The following is an 18,635-nucleotide window of genomic DNA, read 5'->3' on the forward strand; positions in this document are numbered from 1 at the left end:
TCAGTTGTTCTGGGCAGGGGAGGCAGAGACCTGGTGTTATTGCCGTTAGTGTCCAGCAGAGCAGCCCCAGGCCCTCACTGTATAACACTAAAGACAGTTTCATCACTTAATGCTATTCAGGGGATTACTGACACAGCTGCCAATCATGCTGGCTGTGAGCTGGTTACAGGGTGAAAGCTACCTTGTCTTCCTGTGCAGGCCACCCCTGAGTCCCATGGTGCTCCTGCTCACCTCCTTCACTGGGGTTTTGTCAAGATATCCCACAAGCAGTGTCTGGGCAGAGCCCAATCTGATAGGGACTCTGGCTCCCTTTGCTTCATGCTCTCCTGCTGCCTCAACCTGCCCCATCTCCCTTCTGCAACTTCTCTTCAAAACCGTCCCACACCCCAATTTCTCATGCTGGTCCTCTCCATCCGGTGCCACCATACCTGCTCCTTTCTCTGCCTCCTGCACACTGACCCTCACCTGGCCCCTTGCCTTTGGGCTGTGCTGCTTTGGGCTGCTCTCATACCATCTCTCCTAGATGGGCACAGCGAGAAAAGAGATATTGTCCCTCTCAGGCACTGGAGAAAACTCAGGCCTCCTGAGATCTGAAGGATACCTCTAGCTCGGGCTCTGAAGAGAGGACAGATGAATTTGTGGCTGGCCTGGAAAGGCTCACGTTTTCCAGGATCATGGAGTGTAAGAGACACAGAAAAGAGGCAGGGATCAGCACTGTCTATCTGTCCCCATGTGCAGTCAGGCCCTGAGTAGGACCTTGGAGGTGGCTGTCCACCCAGACACCAAACAAGCTTTCATGGTTGACTTCTAAGGGTCCCTCCATGTTCCTGGAGGTGACAACCCCACCTCTCACACTCCCCTTTGCCTTCACCCCAACAGTACCAAAGCTCTTGGTGATGGCAGGCAGATGGCCACACATAACCTAGCCCAGTCACATTTGTCCTCCTTGTATTCCCACATATGGCTGTGTGAGGCACTACCCTTGCCATTTCCACACACCTCTCCCCCAGCCCTTTCTTCTTCTCTTCCCTCTCTTCCTTGCACTTTTTCTTCCTACTCCATCACTTGGCTCAAATCAGCAAATTGAGTCCTTCCTTGTCACCACATGGCCAGTATAAACCATCCCTCTCACTTTAGATACTGGTGAAGGGATGCCCTGACTGAAGACACAAAATTTGGAGCTGTCTGTCCTGGATGCCCAAGCAGGAGAGGACACAGGCAAGCTACCTGCTTCTGCTCAGCCAGGCAGGCTCAAGAGTGCAAGGTCAGGCTTCTCAAGGGTATTTAGATGCGATAAAGAGCTGCAAGGGTCCTGCACACCTTGCTGTTGCCCAAGTGTGGTGAGGTTTCCCAGAGCACCTCCTCTGCATTTCAGCTACTTGAAGGTCAAACTCTGCCTATAAAAAGCCAGGGGTAAATATTTTTGGTGCACCTCAGCATTTTGGGGTTGAAGTTTGGAAAGAGATGCTACGTGTCTGCAAGAGCATTGGTTGTGCTTGGAACCACTCAGGCTGGGAGGTGCTTTGGGAAAGGTCCCCGGGTCTCCAGCTGGCACCCCTGTGCATGGGGTCCCCATCAGGATGCCATCTATAGAGCATCCTTGCTGCCTATGCTCCAGGGGTCCAAGACCAGCTGCCACGGCCCAGCAGCGTTGTGGCATCCACCAAAGTTCCTCAGAAATGGGTTACTGAAACCATTAGACATATTTTGACATTAATTTAGAAAAACCTGAGGTAAAACTGTTACCGGCAATGAATGCTTTTAGACAAGGCTTAGTAGGTTTTGTTACTGTGTCCCTCTTACTCAGACACCAGCAGAACTCGATATAGCTGTTTCACTTGTTCAAACAGCTGTCTGGAAAAAAGGAGAATATACAAATCCAAGCTGTGGTGGCTGCATTCAACACCAACCCCTCTGGCTTTTGGATAGGAACTGGAGCCATAAGGTACCCTCAAAATGATCGTATTGTGTCTAGCTCTTCCCAAAGAAATAGTGTTAAAAAGAAAAGTATATAAATAACCAGAATCAAAAATATCCCCTAATTTCAAGGAAAAAAGTTTCGGTTCCAAACTAGACTGTTGCTGACCAGTATTTTAAGGCTTTGACTTTTTTTTTTTTTTTCAACTGAAGTATTTTTGGCTTTTGGCAGTTGAAATGCACTTTGTGGGCAATGCGTTAGCTCCCTCTACAGCACTGTGAATTGAAACGGAGGAGTAGAGCGAGGCAGCAAGGGAGTGAACCAAAAATACACCAAACCAAAGTAAACTGGGGCTGGGGAAAGCAGAACTTGCTGCAAAGTTTTCTGGGACAGAAGGAGTGATTTATGGATTTCTTCCTCATCATCCTCTGAGGAGAAAAAAGAAGAAAGAGAGAGGACCTGTCCACAGGACCGGAGGATGCTCCTGGCGGGTGCGAGGGGAGGAGGGAAGGAGGAGGGTGCTTTAGTAGAGTCCGCAGCCCCGCAGGTTGTTGGCAATGATGACATCTGTGACGGCGTCGAAGACAAACTGGATGTTGTTGGTGTCAGTAGCGCAGGTGATGTGCGTGTAGATCTCCTTGTTGGTGGACTTGTTCTTGCTCTCGTACTGAGCCTGGATGTAAGCCACCGCCTCCGTGAATAAGTTTGGGCCTATAAGAGAGCCAAGGAAAAAGATCTGGTTAAAGCAATCCCATAACCCTAAATCTGTAGGGTGCCTGCAAGCACCCTATTATAGGGATATGGGGGACTTATATGGGGCTGCTGTAACCTAGCCACCCCATCTCCATCTCAGGGATCTGGCTAGGACTGCCTCAAGGGAGGAGATGCTCTTTGACTGCCAGCTCAGCTGTATTTTTATTCTGGGTTGCTGTTTATAGTCTACAGAGATGAAATGGATGAGGGAACTGAGTACTAAACAGGCTGTGATGGGGAAACCAGCAGAAATTCCATTATGATAACAAAAAAGAGAAGAAACCTGCCAGGAATGCTGCAGTTCTTAACCTGGTGAAAAGGCTTAGCTTTTGTTTCATTTTTAGACTTTGTTATTATATTTTCAGCTTTTGATGGAAAAGAAGAGCTAAAATGTCCACGAATTGAGAGCAGTGTTGGTAACTGTGCCCTCCTTTCCCTGAAGCACTGTTGGTAACTGTGCCTTCCTTTCCCTGAAGCACTAAGAGAAAAGGACATGAAAAGATCCAGCCTCTGATACAGGGCGAAGTGGGGTCTTCTCAAAGAAAATGACACACAGTGACAAATAATATAAAATGTGCCTCTTTTTGAGGAATTAGGATCACAGTATAGTCTGCTGGAGCTGTGCCTAAAATCACACCATGAGGAGCTTTCTGTTGTGACGTATAGCAATGTCTATGTCAAAGCTTATTACCCATCAGGTTGTGTTAAAAGAGCTGATTAGCAGTCATGCAAAAGATCGGATCCTTTCTCATCTGTCCAGCCTTGACACTGGTCACACACAAAGCTCAGCTCGGGTACCTGCTTTGGTCTGATAAACTCAGTTTCTCAGGCTGGCCTGGAGTGCAGCCCTGGAAGGTGCCGGTCCTAACGCTCATGGATCCCTTGCCCTCTGTGATGCTTTACTGATGGGAAATGTACTTAACTGCTAGAAAGAAGCTTACTTGGGCTTGAGATTTGCTGTAGTTGAAGGCAGCAAGTGGGAAATAACTTGCACGTAAATGTACATGCACTGCTATTTGAAGACACAGGCTTATGAAGACCATGAGACTTGAAAATATGCCTGAAGAGAAGCAAAATGTTTTCTGGGAGGAGGTTCTTACAATAAGATCTGTGTAAAGAATTTGGGAATAGTTCCACATGTTGCCACAATCAAGAGGGTATTTGATCAAAGGGAAGTCGCTTGTTTAAAGGTGTAAGGATTTAGGTGCTGGATTCCTTCTTGGAAAGCTGGGAATCGCTAATGCCAGCTTGGTTTAAAACATGCCCTGGATTCTGCTGCTGCTTGCATAAGTATTGTGGACTAATGCATGTTAAACACATGAGTGAATTAAGGGGATGGAAACAGTCAGTGCTCTATCTAGTATACAGCAAGCAAATTTGTGGATACAGTCTTCTAATAGCTCTGTCAGCAGAAATAATGGACATTAGAAACCTCATTGTATTAAAAGCATTTTGTGGAACCTACTTGTGATGTAGAAGGTTCACCCATTTTATTTGTAGGCTTTCATCAAATAATTCCTTTTAACTCCAGGGTAACTTTCTAATAATGCTGCTTTTTCACAAGGCCACAAGGGCTTCATCCTCGAGCTGTGGTCAGCAAAGCAGGAATGAGTAAGCTTAAGTGTGTGCTTGGGCCTAAAGTCTGGGTTAAAGTCCCTGCATTGCTGAATGACTGGGATTAGATATACTTCACCTCTAGTTCAGATCCCTATTGGATTATTTGGAAGGACTTTCAGCCTTCAGACTTCCAGACCTCTCTGGAGAGAGACAAGAGTCTTTGGAGAGTCCCTGGCATTGTGATAACTCCCAGCTTCCAGAGCAGCACCTAGAAGGAATTTAGAGCATCTTTGGGATACTCTGAGATTTGGGAGGACTGATTTGGTTCACTTGAAGCTGAAGTGCTCCAGAACCAAGCTATACTTGTTTTCCTTTGTGTAGTCAGCCGAAAGCTTAGCTGTATGAGGGTCTGTCTCCCCCACCAAAGTCCTCCCTTGGGCTGGGATAGCTTGGGAAGGAAAAGTTACATCTAAATCAACATTTCTTCTTGTTCTAGTCTCTCTGTCATCAGAGATATGTAAGAACATTATTTCAGAGTGAGGTTACTGGGAGACTTCAGTGAAGATCCACAAAACCAGGTTAACAAAATGCAATCAGGAATGAGTGAAAGGTACAGGTTTGCTTCATGGAGAAATGGGAAAAAGGAAGATGGCATGATAATAATCATCTGGTATACAGAAACGCTACTAGAAAGAAGATGGTGATGAGCTGCTTTACAAGCCATCCGAAAGATGGCAAGCAGCAACCTAATTTGCAACCAGAAAAAATTGAGTTTGGCTTTATTGTGACCTTTCCACTGTAAAGACTGTGGAATTTCCGTTATTAGATCTTTTTAGACAAACATACCATGAATATGTTTGTTCTGTCTAGACCAAGGAGGTGAGTAGATGGCTGAAATGTGGTGGTAGTGACAAACATCCAAACCTTCCCCAGAGAGGAAGCCTGTAGATGTTCTTCTGAACAGAGTCATTCAGCTCCATGGCCACAGACCATTCAGCCCAAAGCAGCAGTGATGGATTGCTTTTGCTTGTTCACATTGAAAAATCAAATGCTCAGAAGTAGAAAGCTCTGGTTAATAATTTGTTGTCCTGCCCAGAAGTGTGACACTCTTAGTACTCCCGCTGCACAACTCCATTTCCTGACAAAGAGATCTAATTCTCTGTCTGTCAGCTTGATTCATCTGGATGTCTCCGATGAGCTTAAATAATTCATGACGATAAAATTTTATTTTTATGCTGTCTCAGAATGGTAATGAGTGTTGGTGGAAGCTGGCGAGATGTAGCTGCAGCCTTTGCATGGGTGATGTACTCCCATCATTAGCAGGTCAGATGCCAGGCAGCCAACAGAAGCAAGGGCCTCTCACATGCTGCTGTGTTGCAGAGCCTCTGTTCTGATCTCTGAGGCTTCCTTCTCTCCAGCCAAGACTGGGGCATGGCCTACTTTGGCTCTTCACTGCCTGCTCTATCAGCAGAGGCATTGGTGGTCAATGCACCAGAGAATCAAGTGTCTTGTTTTCTATCTGCATTTAACTGGAAGAGTTTCTGTGTCCAGATGCTTGATGTCAGTGAGCCTGAGAATGAAACTGTGGACCTCCCAAACTAACATGATAAAAATGTATAGCTTGAGCTGAAGCAGCCGAGCTGTGAAACCTGCTGTCTGCATGTTGGAGGGCTGATCCTGCAGCCGCTTGGTGCCTGGTAGTGGGTTCCAGTGGCCAAGAACCACAGAGTGATGCAGGCATCAAATACATTGCTTAGTAACAGTGGCCTTTTGGCAGCAAACAACTTGGGTTTAAGTCATCCTCATGCTTTCAGTTGACCACTAAACATGGTGGGAATGATCCTATGTCATTTATTGAAATAAAACTTGCAGTGAAGCAAATGGGAGCTCTAGCCATGCATTTTTAGGCTGTGATACATGACAGTATCAGCCTGGATGGAAATGCTCCACAATCCCTTTGCTATGCACTTCTGTACAGCCACCTTTCTCATTACCTGTATACTCAGGAAAGCAGAGAGACAGTGGAGATTTCTTAATTTTCTCCTCAAATATGTCCTTCTTGTTTAGAAAGAGGATGATAGATGTATCTGTGAACCACTTGTTGTTGCAGATGCTGTCAAAAAGCTTCATTGATTCATGCATGCGGTTCTGCAATAGAAAGGAGAGATCACATCAGGCCAAACACAGCGACCCAGGGATGTTTAACACATAGGGAAATCTAAAACAACTAAATTAAGGAGGAAAAAAAAAAAGCTACAATATACATAATAACTTGATGTATACATACAGCTCAACATATACATACACAGATGTAATTCCTATAACATTTGACATACAGTTAGTAACTCAAGGGCATTTAACTATACAGAGCTGTTCTGATTTGCATAGCATATAATTTACAGGATCCCAGCTCATAGAAATCATCATGCACCATGCATGGATGGCAAGTTATTTTTGCCCTTTGATCAGATTTATGTGTTGGTGTAGCTCATGCAGATTTTCTACAACGTTTTCATTAACTTCTTAAACTTCTTTTTTCACTGTCTCGAGTGTGTTTGGCACACAACTGGTTGGATACATTAACCAAGGACTGGTAGGTCCTTGAATTAATCTGGAGTTGGAAGCAGACACCAAGGTGACATAATTTTGGAAATGACCTTGCCGTGACCTTTGCCAGGTTTTGTTATTTTGTTTAGTGTTGCTGGGCTTTTTATTTTTTCCCATTTTTTCAGTTGTCTTGGAAGATGGCTCAACAGAAAGTGTCTCATCAAGAGCAAAAAAGTGAAAAAGGAAGAAGAAATAGTATAAAAAGGAAAAACTTAACAAAGGGCATCTGAGAACAACCAGACTAGAAGTCAGGCAGCTACCACTGATGTTAGCTCATGCCTCTACAAGAATATCAGCTACTCGCCAGCAGAAGAGCCACACATTCAAATGCACGCACAGCGAGAAGTCAGCTTTTTGGTTATAGGTCATGCAAAAAAAGACACAAGAAACGAGAGAGAGATAAGAAGAATGAACAAAACAGACCAGTTAGAGAGTTGCAAAGTCCGCCACATGGTTTTATGGTGGTGGAAAGAGCTCACGGCAAAGTCAACCAACTGTCATGTTCCCTGTTGCTTTCAACTCTCTGTTTTTCTTTTATTTTTGTTGTTTTTTCTCAGTTCAAGAGAAGCTTCATACCTGCCAATTTGGTTGGTCTCTCAAATGCTCATTTTTTGGCCTTTGTTTGGCTAGATAAGGTCAGACGGCCGAGGAAAGGCTGTGAAGGTGCCGAGGCTGGCGATGTTGGGCGCGCGAGGCCGACGCCGGAGTGCGCACGCCGGTTGCATGGCCGTCTCTCAGCTGGGAGCCGGGGAGCGGAGAGAGCAGGCACGGTGAGGACGAAGCACACCCAAGAGTCAGGGGGTTATCAAACGCAAAGCATGGTACAGACCACACCAGCTCCTCGGCTTTTCCCAGTGGGATCTCCTTGGGACAGCACTCCCCAAACCCGCTAAGGCACATACGAGACTGGTTACAGCAACCACCAGAGAGATGCTGGAGAGGACAGGGCAGCACGGTCTCGTTGATGGAGGGTTTCTGGGGATGGGTGGAGTGTGTTCCCCCTCCCTGGATTTGGAAATTCGGGATGCTGCAGGAGACAGCTGGTGGCTTTCACCTCTCTCTCGCTCCATTTCATGCCTGTGCTGGCGGCATGATTGAGCCCAGCACTGTATTGATTAACACTTTCCTTTTCATTGATATACATTAGCTGTTGCTGAATGTTTTAGTTAGATAAATGTGGCTCTGTGGATGAAGGAAACATCTGATCTGACCCAGAGTGAAACAGGATGTGCGTGATTTGCTGTACCATACACCACACGCTTTGCTACCAGGCTTGAAATGACCAAGCATCTCCCTACTGACACACAGGGAAGATGTGATCATGTACAAATGGAAAAATGCAGTTCCTTACTGGGTCTCAGTTGCAAGATTTTGCTTATCTGTATCATCCCATATCTGTGTGCTGGTTTTTGCTAACCCATTTTGTACTGGCTGGTGTGGGAGCCCCAGAGCAATGCTGCCCTTTTTTACTTGTAATGTCAGAACTGCAACCATGTAGGAACCTACAAAGGTTTTGTACAGGAGATCTGGCTACCCAAAGCCTTTGGGAGGAGAGAAGAAGGTGGAGGGCAGTCAGGGGAACAGACGGCAAATACAGTTAACCGTTTTTTAATCAGGGTCCCTCACAGAACGCTCCTAATCACATTTTTATCATCCTTTCTGATTTAAAATATAAGCATGGAGGAACACATGAACACTGCTCATGGGTTAAACCATAGTTCGTGTGCAGCAGCCATCAGCCTGGAGGTCAACGTACTTACCGTGCTGCACCCCACCAGCCCTGCACTAGGCTGCACAGACCACTTCCCAACTGCTGGGAAGCACCATGGGTGACATTTGATTCCTTCTGTATGTGTTTGTAGGAGACCTCCGACAGCTCAAGCAGACCCTGGCTAAGATGCAAGGATGGGGAGGTAGTCTCTGGGTACCACATGTAAAAGGATAGACTGCTGCTAAAGGAGGAGTGAGAAGTTAAAGCCATCAAATAACCCCCCTTCTACCAGTTAATCCAGAGTAAAAGACCCTTTTAGTAGCCTAAAGCTTCCCTAGGGTTTCTCTCAGGAGCACCCATGCTGCTGTGATGGGGCAGACATGCCTGTTCTGCTAGGAGGCATTCAAGTTTACACTTCTCATAGTTTTATAGTAAGTGATATGAATTACTTCACCTGCTTTTGGACCCATTATGCTACTTTTTTCTACTTTATATCGGGTCTATCATTAAGGAAAGGGCTCTTGAAACACTGGCTTCTTAATGTCACTTCCTATTTCAAAATCAGTATTTTAAATCCTTATGCCTGCAAATACTTTATATCCCAAAAGCAAAGCAGCCCCACCAGCCACGTTAGAGATGACTAACCACTCGCCCATACAAATTAAAAGCCCAGTTAACTCCTCCTGTGCAGGACAAGAATTGCTTATCACTGAGTTCAGATATCATTGCACAATTGTGTTCCCATCACTGATGTGAAGGTCAGACAGCTTTCTGCTAAGCGTGAGAGAGAAAGGATGCTGTGGTCAAGACTCTGCTCAGGCAGAAAAGCACTCATAAATCCCATCTTTTTTCACCAGAGCATGGGAGGAGACTTGGTTATTTCTCCCACACACAGTTGATTCAGGGTTTTTTTGTTCTCCTTGGTGATTAAATGCTAACTGGCATGCGAACTATAAGGGTGCTGATGGTTATCCTAAACACAGAAACTCCATATCCCCCCTCCTGCTTGTATTGCCTAAGATGCTAAAGCCACTTTCACTGGCTTTGTCACTCCTAAGGCAATTTCTAAGCACTGCAATTCAATTTCCTTGCCCAATGACAGCAGAGAGAGCATGCTAACCAGGTCATGCAATGAAATACGAACCAACAGACCAAGGATCACTAGCACAGCACCTTCAACTCATCCCATGCTTAGCAATGGGGACATGAACAATACTTGCATGTCTTTGCTAAATGACCTAAGTAGTTTGGATTCAGAGACATCAATGTGCAGCATGAACACCTCCCTCTCTTGCCATGACTCCTTTGAATTTGCAATTTAAAAAACAAAGAGGATAGTCTTGGTTTCAGTGATAGGTCCCATGCCATTACTGTCTGTTTTAAAAAGCCATTAGGAATTCCAGTTAGAAGGAAAAATGTAAATTTACATTTGTTAATTGTCTTTGACAGTTTTACCCATTAATATGACTGCTGTCCCTCTCTCCTGCCAGATTACAGGTCTGAGGCTTTCCTTCCTGTAAGCTCAGCTTACAAAACATAAAGATAAGTAAAAAATGAGGCAAAATAGCTTTGTTATGCAAAGACATAATCCATGGAGTTGTTCAGTCAGTTAAAACAGGATGTTCCCACTGTGTACAAATGCAGCAGAGAGTCTTGAAACTCCTTGTGACAGACTTGGTAAAGCCAGATGAAGAGGCACATGTAAAACCCTGAAGACAGTGCCTTGTGCATTGGATGGGCTGGGCAGAGGGTGTAATTTTGCCTTGTGAGCTGTAGCTGTTGGCTGTGCCTGGTAGCAATGGGACTGATGAAGGCACTGCTTGAATTTCTCTATAGGTTTGCTCCTCTGCCCTGGGAGACAAGCATGCAGGGAAGCAGTTTAGATCTGCCAACAGCGGTACAAGTAGGTGTTTGGGGCAATGGGAGAGGCCGGATTCAACAGCACAAGGGGTATCTGTGCAAAGCGTCGTCTTTATGGGTCATCACAGATGCAGAAAGTTCTCTTTATTTTATCTATGTCTTTCTGCTCTGGACATGGAGAAGTACTTGCTTTCCTCAACTCCTGCCATGTTACTCTTTGTGTCAGGGAATTGGAGAGAATGTATGCCCCTTATAAAAGACTACTTGGTCCTAGAGGGTTATGGCTTTGTGCGCAATAGCCGTTTTTTAGCTGCTGCAGGAGGATGGGTGCTCAGCTTTTTAAAACAAAGACACAAAAAAACCACAAAAACCCTACAAGTGTGGAGCTGTGCTTTAATTTTAAGGGCAGGAACAGGTCAGGGGGCATTTCACCCAGCCTTGTTTGACCATCTCTTTGCTCGATCTTGTTGGAAAGGGTTCACAGTGAACCTGTTGTTCATGAGCTTCTTTCAGTGAGACAAGCTGACACTACAACTATGCTATTCCCAGCGCCCTTGTGACTGAGCTTCCCAAAGCAAATCTCCTATATTAGGCTGACTTGATCTGAGCTGCAGTTTCACCTGCCCAAAGTGAAGTTTGACTCAAAAAAGCGCTAAAAGCCCCTGTGAAATCCTGTGGTTACTGTCAACAAGGAAAAGCTGTTCTCCTTATGCTTTGCAAGCAATTTTTTGGGTGCCTGAGATGTTCTTTTCCTCTTCATGGCTCCATGCAGCAATGAAAGCTCTACAAGTCTTTTCATACTCAACAGAGACATCTGTGCAGCACCAACCCTTCAGTAGCTTAATACAGCTGGAAGTGCCTGGATCATAGTAAGCATCTCTATAGAAAATGAAGATGGAGGAGCAGCATCCAGCTCACTGTCTCAGCTGTCTCCTCTTTGTGTTTTCTAAGTGAGAAGCAATAAAAGCTGATTTACGTCATGAAAGCCAGCAGATGTGACGGATGCAGACAGACGGCAAATCAGCTGACTGAAGAGATGCTGCTTTTACTGCTGGTTTTTTGGAGACGAACCATATTAGGAGGGAGGAAATGGAATGCTTGGGGGTTCAGCTGGGAGAGGGCCAGAGCCTATGGGTCTTCCACCTATGCTGGGGGTATAATAGGGCAGATAAGATCCAACTCCATCATTTTTTCCATTTGGATTGGCCTCTCTCAGGGTTGTTTATTTGGGTTAGGCAGGGGCATCCTGCAGGCACAGCAGTACCAGTGCTGAATCCTTTCCCCATTTACAGTGAGTGTGTAAGTGAACAGCAGCTGCCTCTGCCCTCCTGTTGCTCAGCATCCCCAGAAAGGCTTTGTGAAAAGGGATTGAAATAGCAAACAAATGTCAGCTCTGTGCCAGAGCAGTGCAAGCCTGCTTTCCTGGTGCAAAAGGAAAGTTGGAGATGTATAAATCCCAGTTTTCTGCAGTGGAGCACTGCAGGGGGCAGAGCTGGCACCCTGCTTGTCACTGGGGTGGTGCTGGGGGACGGACAGTCACTGGCAGAGCTCAGCATCCCAGGAGAGATGCTGTAACCTCCATCTCAGAGGAGCTGAGTTAAGGTTGACATTTAAAAATGGCACTGGCATTCAGGCTCTTCCATCTTGTGTACTGTGGCTTTGAATCACAGCTCTGGCACCCAAAAGTGACCTATATTAAAGGCTGCCTTTGGCTTCACCGTTTGGGTGTTACAGCCCAAGTTATACCTACAGATCGCCTTGTTCCCTGCTCAGGTCACAGCTTGGCTCCCTGCCTCCTGGGTCTGCCTTCTCCCTATGTATTCTTCTTTATCCTCTGCTCAGCTGCAGAGATCTATAGCATTGAGCTAATGACTTGGTTTTTCAAATCATGTCAGGTGACTTAGGTTCCTTCCCAGTAAGTCCTGCAGGAGTGAGCATCCTTGAGCATATTAGGGCCAGGATCAGAGGGAGGTGACAACTGAGGATTATAAATAAATGGACATACAAGGGTGTAGGGTATCTCAGTCAGACTGGAGGGACATAGTCATGATGTTAATATCAGGCTGAATTTTGGTATCAGTATGACCCAAACAACCAGGTGACTTCATCAGTTTTCTAGAGCTCATAAACCTGAGTCAAAGAGCCTAGAAACCACAGCCCTCTCCCAGCCTTTTTGGGACAAGCCAACTGATACCTAACAGCAATCTTTCCTTCAATTCCTTCCTCATTAACACTTTTCTGTAAGCCTACAGCTTCAGCAGCAGGAGAATAATGAGCCTCAGAGAGACAGAGTAGTCAGGATTAGGCCCTTCATGCTGTTGCAGAATGGACACAGATAAAATTTTTGCCAAGTCTGAGTATGGCCTCCAATTTATTTTTGTAAGACAAATGCAGCTAGGTGCTTGCTGCAGGTATCCCCACTACACTGACTGAATGGCCAAAATACACTAATGAGTCTTCTTCCATTCTCTCTGTGTATTTAATTCACTTGTATTAATTGCACTTTAATACCAGGAAGCATACAGGTCCTCGCTAGCTCTATTTCCAGATGGCATTTTGAGCGTAACGTCACAGTGGGAAGTCATAAAAGCTCTCTTAAAGCAAATTACCTGAGGAATCAAACAGCTCCAGTCTCACTTAGGAAAACGAATATCTGTAGCCTGAAGAAATAGGTTATATTCCTAGCCTGCGTCTGCCTTGGGCGTGCATGACCGTCCTGCACCTCTGCACCACAGCACAACTGCTTCCTTAACATTTGTTTTAAAAGCCTACCTCTATCTCCTCTTTCTGGACACAGGATTCTGCTAACACATTTTGAAAACACACAGGCCAGTTAGAAAGGAGACATAAAACACTGCGACTTTACCAGTGCAAGGAAGCATTACCTGGGCATGCAGACTTGATTTTGAAGAGTGTGGAGGAGGACACATCTCCCCGGGATTTCAGAGTCAAGGGGGAGTGACTGACAAAAGCACATTACTGTAGCAGCCCAGTGAGCATTCAGTAATCTCTGAGTAGTTGCTGGCTATGCAGTATTCCATAAAGTGTCGGGGCCTCCAAGACCCGGTTAGACTCACCGTGGTTTCATCTTCATGAAGCACCTGGTCATAGCCACTCAGTGCGACACAGAAAATGATCGCTGTAACATCCTCAAAGCAGTGAATCCACTTCTTGCGTTCTGACCGCTGGCCCCCAACATCAAAGAGCCTATGGTACAGGAGAGGACCATCAGTGCCTGCTCCTTCTTAGTTACAAGGAGACTTCAGCATTCTTGGAATTTCACAGAACTGTTTTGGTTGGAAAGTATCTTCAGATCATACGGTTCCAACTCCCTGACACAGGCAGGAACACCTTCCCCTAGACCATGTCCAACCTGGCCTTGAAACACTGTCAGGGACGGAGCATACTGTGTCTGGAAGGCTCCAAACACAAAGCGACAAGTCTTTTACCACTGGCTTGGTTTTCTTCCTCTGAGACTGGAGCTGAGGAGGACCAAGAGGAGCAGTTACAGCAAGGGATGTGGGGATCTGTGAGAGGACCTCAGAACTATGCTGTGTTCCATACTGTCTGCAGAAGGAGAGACTGCATGCTCTTGAGCTTTATATACTCTAAAGACTGTGTATGGTTTTCTGCCTTCATGTCCTTTTCTACCATATGTGACTGATCCACTTAAGGGAAAAGATTTGGCCAAATATTTTTACATTTACGAGGCTTGATCAGGCTTGACTGGGGGTAAACCTTATATTACACCTCCCAGCAAAGAGGTGCCATTTGAGTTAGAAGAAGCTATCATGAGCTCCCATCTTAAAGGCAGTGATTTTCAAGACAGGATCATATTGCTGACCCTTCAAAACACCGTGCCTTCTGCAGTGGGAGTCATCCATGCATTAACTAGAATTTAACAACTTGTCCTTTGGGAACTATGGGAAAACTCTGTGACAAATAGATGTACAGAAAATTTACTGTGCACTTAGACTAACCTGAAGTGGAGGTTTTTGAATGTGAAGTGGGTTTCTACGATGCCAGTTGTTTTGACTCTGGTTCGGAGGATATCCTGCTCCGTGGGCTGGTAGTCTGCAGCTCCAATTCGATCTAAGCTGTCTAGGTAACTAAGAGAAAAAGTGAAAAGAAAAAGAAAACAGATAAGAATAAAGCACACATTAATCTTTGTCAATCTCAGATGAATTCTTCTGCTTCCTATTAATATTTTTCAATCTCATTTTTCATGGCTGAATGTATTGTAGTATATCCTATTCTGGTGAAAAACAAACCCCACTAACCTAAACATAAAATCTGATAGTGAACTGAAAGCAGGAAATTAAGTGTGCGTGTATTGTGAGCCCTGATTGCAATCTGTGAAAACACATAGCTTTAACATTGCTTGCTATTTTTATTCCCTGAGGGACAACGTGCCCAATCTGTCCATTGTGCTGGATTCTGTACACACACATGCTTTTCTGCAAGGGTTTATTCAGATAAGAGGTTGGGGCATATAGGTCTCACTCAAAGAACAGACAGGTCGAGTCACTTTTGGGAGATGCCTGCCTCTCTGCTAGTAAGGGAGGGAGGCTTGGAGGCTTGTTCTGAGGAGATGCCTTGCTTTCAGTCAGCTCAGATGGTGGAGATGAGTCTCTGTCTGAATGAGTCACTGCTTCAGTTTGAAACCAGCATAGGGCTGGAACTGCAGGAGATGCAGCACATGGACAAAATCCAGGAGCCTGATTAGATGGTAATATTCTGGGAGTATAAATTGGGGTTTTTGGTGGGCTAGAGAGGAGATTTAGCTTTCTAATACACTTGGATATTTTTAAAACATTTGCCCTTATTCTACTGTGAACATCAGCAATGCCTCCATAGGCTGAAACTTTGGGCAAGAAGTCCTGCCTTTCGGCATGAAATGCTTTTGTAGAGGAGCCCACAGCAGTGCACATATGACCACAATCCATTTTTTCATACCCATTCAAGGCAATTTTTCAAAACAACTCAGCCCAACTAAATATAATTTATAAAGAAAAGAGGATCTTGGAATACGGTTTAACATGAATTATAAACACAAATCTGCATCACACAATAAAGTCTTTCTTGCCACCATCAAGCCACACAGATAACTCCAGTTCCTCTGAGAGGGGGTCTGATGTGTATTACAGGGCCTAAATGCCTACTTCTAGCCCCAGGAGCATCAATCTAATGCACGTGAGATGTTTTCAATATGCTGTGAACATAATAAAGCAAGTCTGTCCATAAGAAGTCGTCTTGCCCTTTGATCTCTCTGCTCCTGGCAGTGTGATGTCATCCAAAGGGACAGCAGGACAGGAGGTGACATGCCAAGGTTTTTAACACTCTGTGTTAAAAACTCATCTAGTCCCGACGAGTTACCCAATCACAATGATATGGTAACGAGCACACTTCCCCCTGTTCCTTGAGAAAGCTTGGCCTGAAGGTGATGTCCTGTCCTGCCGCTGGAGATGCCTTCCCTGGTGCATCAGAAAGCAGGAAAAAAATTCTCATTTGTTCCTGGAGGGAGTGCTCTCTGAGCCAGGGCTTTGGAGCTGGATGCATGGTGTGCTGGGGCTGTGCACTCTGCTACCCAAGAAAACTCACTGCCACTGGCATTCATGCCTACCCAACCAAACTCCATGCTAATGTGAAAAACATACCTCATCCTGCTCCCATCATGTATTTTAGCTACCCATCATATTTATCATTCATTATTGCTAAAGAATTGAAACAATCATATCACCCAGAGAAAAGTATTTAAGCTAAACAGGCTTATTTTTGTTTCAAGCAGTTAAAGCCATTGTGGTTTTGTGACAGATGCTCCCTTAATAGCCTGATGATGAGTCTTGGATGGATGAATAGGGCTCCATTTGAAATCAGATCCTCTGTAGTGATGGATGAAGCCATGATCACTCATCTATTCACAACTGATGTCAACTCCTGTTATTTAAGAGACAGCTGCATTTCTTCACATATCTCTACAGACCAAGGCAGCTCTGCAGTGCTGTTATTCAGAGACCCAGGCTCTCCTCTGTCCTCAGGAACAAAATACTTCAAGCTGATCGTAAAAAGTGGAGGTGTAAGAGAGGAAGGATTTTCTTTTCCTTTTAGAGTTCTTGGCAGTACCCTGAAGACCTTTATCACTTTCTCCCTCTTCATTTTCCGTAATTTTCTATCATTCAGCTCTCTCCAATTTAAAGTTCCCTATCAATCCCTTGCCTTTGAGGTCCGCCTTTAGTGCTGGGAGTGCAGCAAATGACAAAATCAGTGCAAACTGGCAAAAGGATTTGGTACCACAGCAGCATAGGGATGGAGGATTTTTTTACTGGAACTGCTGCCTTCAACCTGCAATGATTTACTTGTGAACAGCAGCATCATTTGAAACCCAGGTCCTGTGCTGGGATGTCAGGGGATTCTCACTCTTACAGCATGCACAGCCTATAGCTGTTCCGCATGGCGTTCACTGGGCTGCCTAACAAGTTAGCTCCAGATTAGCTGCATACAACCTGTCTCTGAGGTTTGGAAAGCCTCACTTCCCTTCACATCATTGTCTATGGAGGTGATGCCACCACATGTGCCTGGCTCCACCTGAGTTACTCTGCTCTGTGGGATTGGAGATCTGGGGGAGATTAGCAGTAGAGTGAGGATGGCGAACAGCATTCTATCCTATCCTACCTGACAGCACCTAGCTTCCAATCTTACTTGGGATATCTCCATAGGAACCTTGGCTGGGGGGCCTCTAACATCTGTCTGGGTAAGGGCACTGCTTCCCAACACTTCGTGACAGAGGAGTGCTCATATCCCCAACACTCAGCCTGCCTGGGCTTCAGGTGACCTGAGCTCTGTGAGTCCGGCGCCTCAGTCACTCCCATGCCGATACCTCTGCCCAGCTCCAACACCTTCTCTGTTAATTCCCCTCTTCATCTCTTTCCTCATGTCTAGTCTTCTCCACCATTCTCCATGTGTTTCTCAATGACTTAGATTCTTTTAGTTGCCTGGGTCTGCTTTTTGTCTGTTCATGTTAGCCTTGATGAGGGTCAGCCATCCATTTCTATGAAGGTATACATTTTCAGTGCTGTTTTTGAGGCTGCATTCCAAAACTGTTTACTCCTCTGGCTGCTCTCTTTGGAATTTCTACTATCTGGGGCTGCAGCAGATATTTTTTCCTCCTAGAGCTGGCTGCACTGAGCAGGACCGCATCAGTGCATGCACCCCATGAAGTTCAACTGGAGAAGTGTGCCACATCATGGCTGCCATGCTAACATCCAGCTGAATGAGGATGGGAAGCTCTGGCAGGCTGCCGTTTGGATGCCAAACTAATTTTAGCTGCTGATTCTCCTTGGTTCCTGCTGGAGGTATCTCAGAGGCCTCATCTGGTGCTCCCTGCCCATGCTGCTTGTTTGGACCCGCTGGTCTCCTGTGGGTAAGCTTGAGCTGGTGGAGAATGGGATGAGTTGGGGGTACTACCTCTTTGGGAACAAGGAAACCCAAGTATAGGCAAATTGCTACATGTGGTGCTGGATGACAGCATTCCATTTGAACCACAAATCTCATGGCCAAACTGTTGCTGGAGATAATTAGTTGTCTCAGCCAACCGACTCCACAACACATAATCCCCTCAGAAAGTGACATCTGTTTAACCAGCAGAAATAAGAGTACTTTGGAGGCCATGGAGCAAGCACTCAGCTCTGCCCCTGACATATTATCTTCACTGCACGGTGCTGGCATCTGAGCTCCCACCACTTCCCAGCTTCGAGGTTAGCCCACTGGAGTGGAGGCACATCTGAAATGACACAAGCCTGCCTTGCCCAGGGCTTGCAAGGGTTAAGAAGAAAGGCTAGAAGAGGTTTTTGAGTACAAGAGCATTTATACTCCTGAGCCAAGCAGCTCCATTACTGCTTATGTCTTTTATCTTACATGCTTTGTGTTGAAGCAGATTGCAAGTTTCTGAGTCACTCAGTTTATCAGGCTCAGGGAGGTGAAGCCCAACTATATTATGGTGCTAAAAGCAAAAACGCACAAGAAATGGCAAATTGAGGCCATGAAAGACAGATGCTCTGTAAAGACTAGCAGGTACTGAGAATCTTCACACAGTAATATTGAAAATAGGGAGTAAATGTAGTTTCTTGTGCCTTCATTTGCTGTTTCCAACAGCACGTGGTAGCAGCACTGTTGATGCCAGAGACACTGCATGGAGAAAGGGCTGCTGTCTGAGTTGTTCCATGGGAACAG

General features: G+C 45.5%; 1 protein-coding gene across 2 annotated transcripts in view; it reads right to left on the reverse strand.

Annotated features, from left to right (window-relative positions):
- GNAO1 (G protein subunit alpha o1) overlaps positions 1-18,635 on the reverse strand; it is a gene marked incomplete at its 3' end in the record, with an annotated part of 150,569 nt that overhangs the window by 8,950 nt on the left and 122,984 nt on the right. Inside the window, exons 5-8 of one of the 2 annotated variants that reach the window (XM_080637563.1) lie at positions 14,387-14,515; positions 13,484-13,613; positions 6,223-6,376; positions 2,442-2,629 (exon numbers count right to left, since the gene is read on the reverse strand). In XM_080637563.1, the coding sequence (XP_080493689.1) occupies positions 2,442-2,629; positions 6,223-6,376; positions 13,484-13,613; positions 14,387-14,515 (601 nt within the window). Of the gene's footprint in view, positions 1-2,441; positions 2,630-6,222; positions 6,377-13,483; positions 13,614-14,386; positions 14,516-18,635 lie in introns of those variants that run through there. The other variant, XM_080637564.1, reaches the window with a different exon arrangement.

The sequence above is a fragment of the Psittacula echo genome (genome assembly GCF_963264785.1).
Source record: "Psittacula echo genome assembly, chromosome: Z".
NCBI lineage: Eukaryota > Metazoa > Chordata > Aves > Psittaciformes > Psittacidae > Psittacula > Psittacula echo.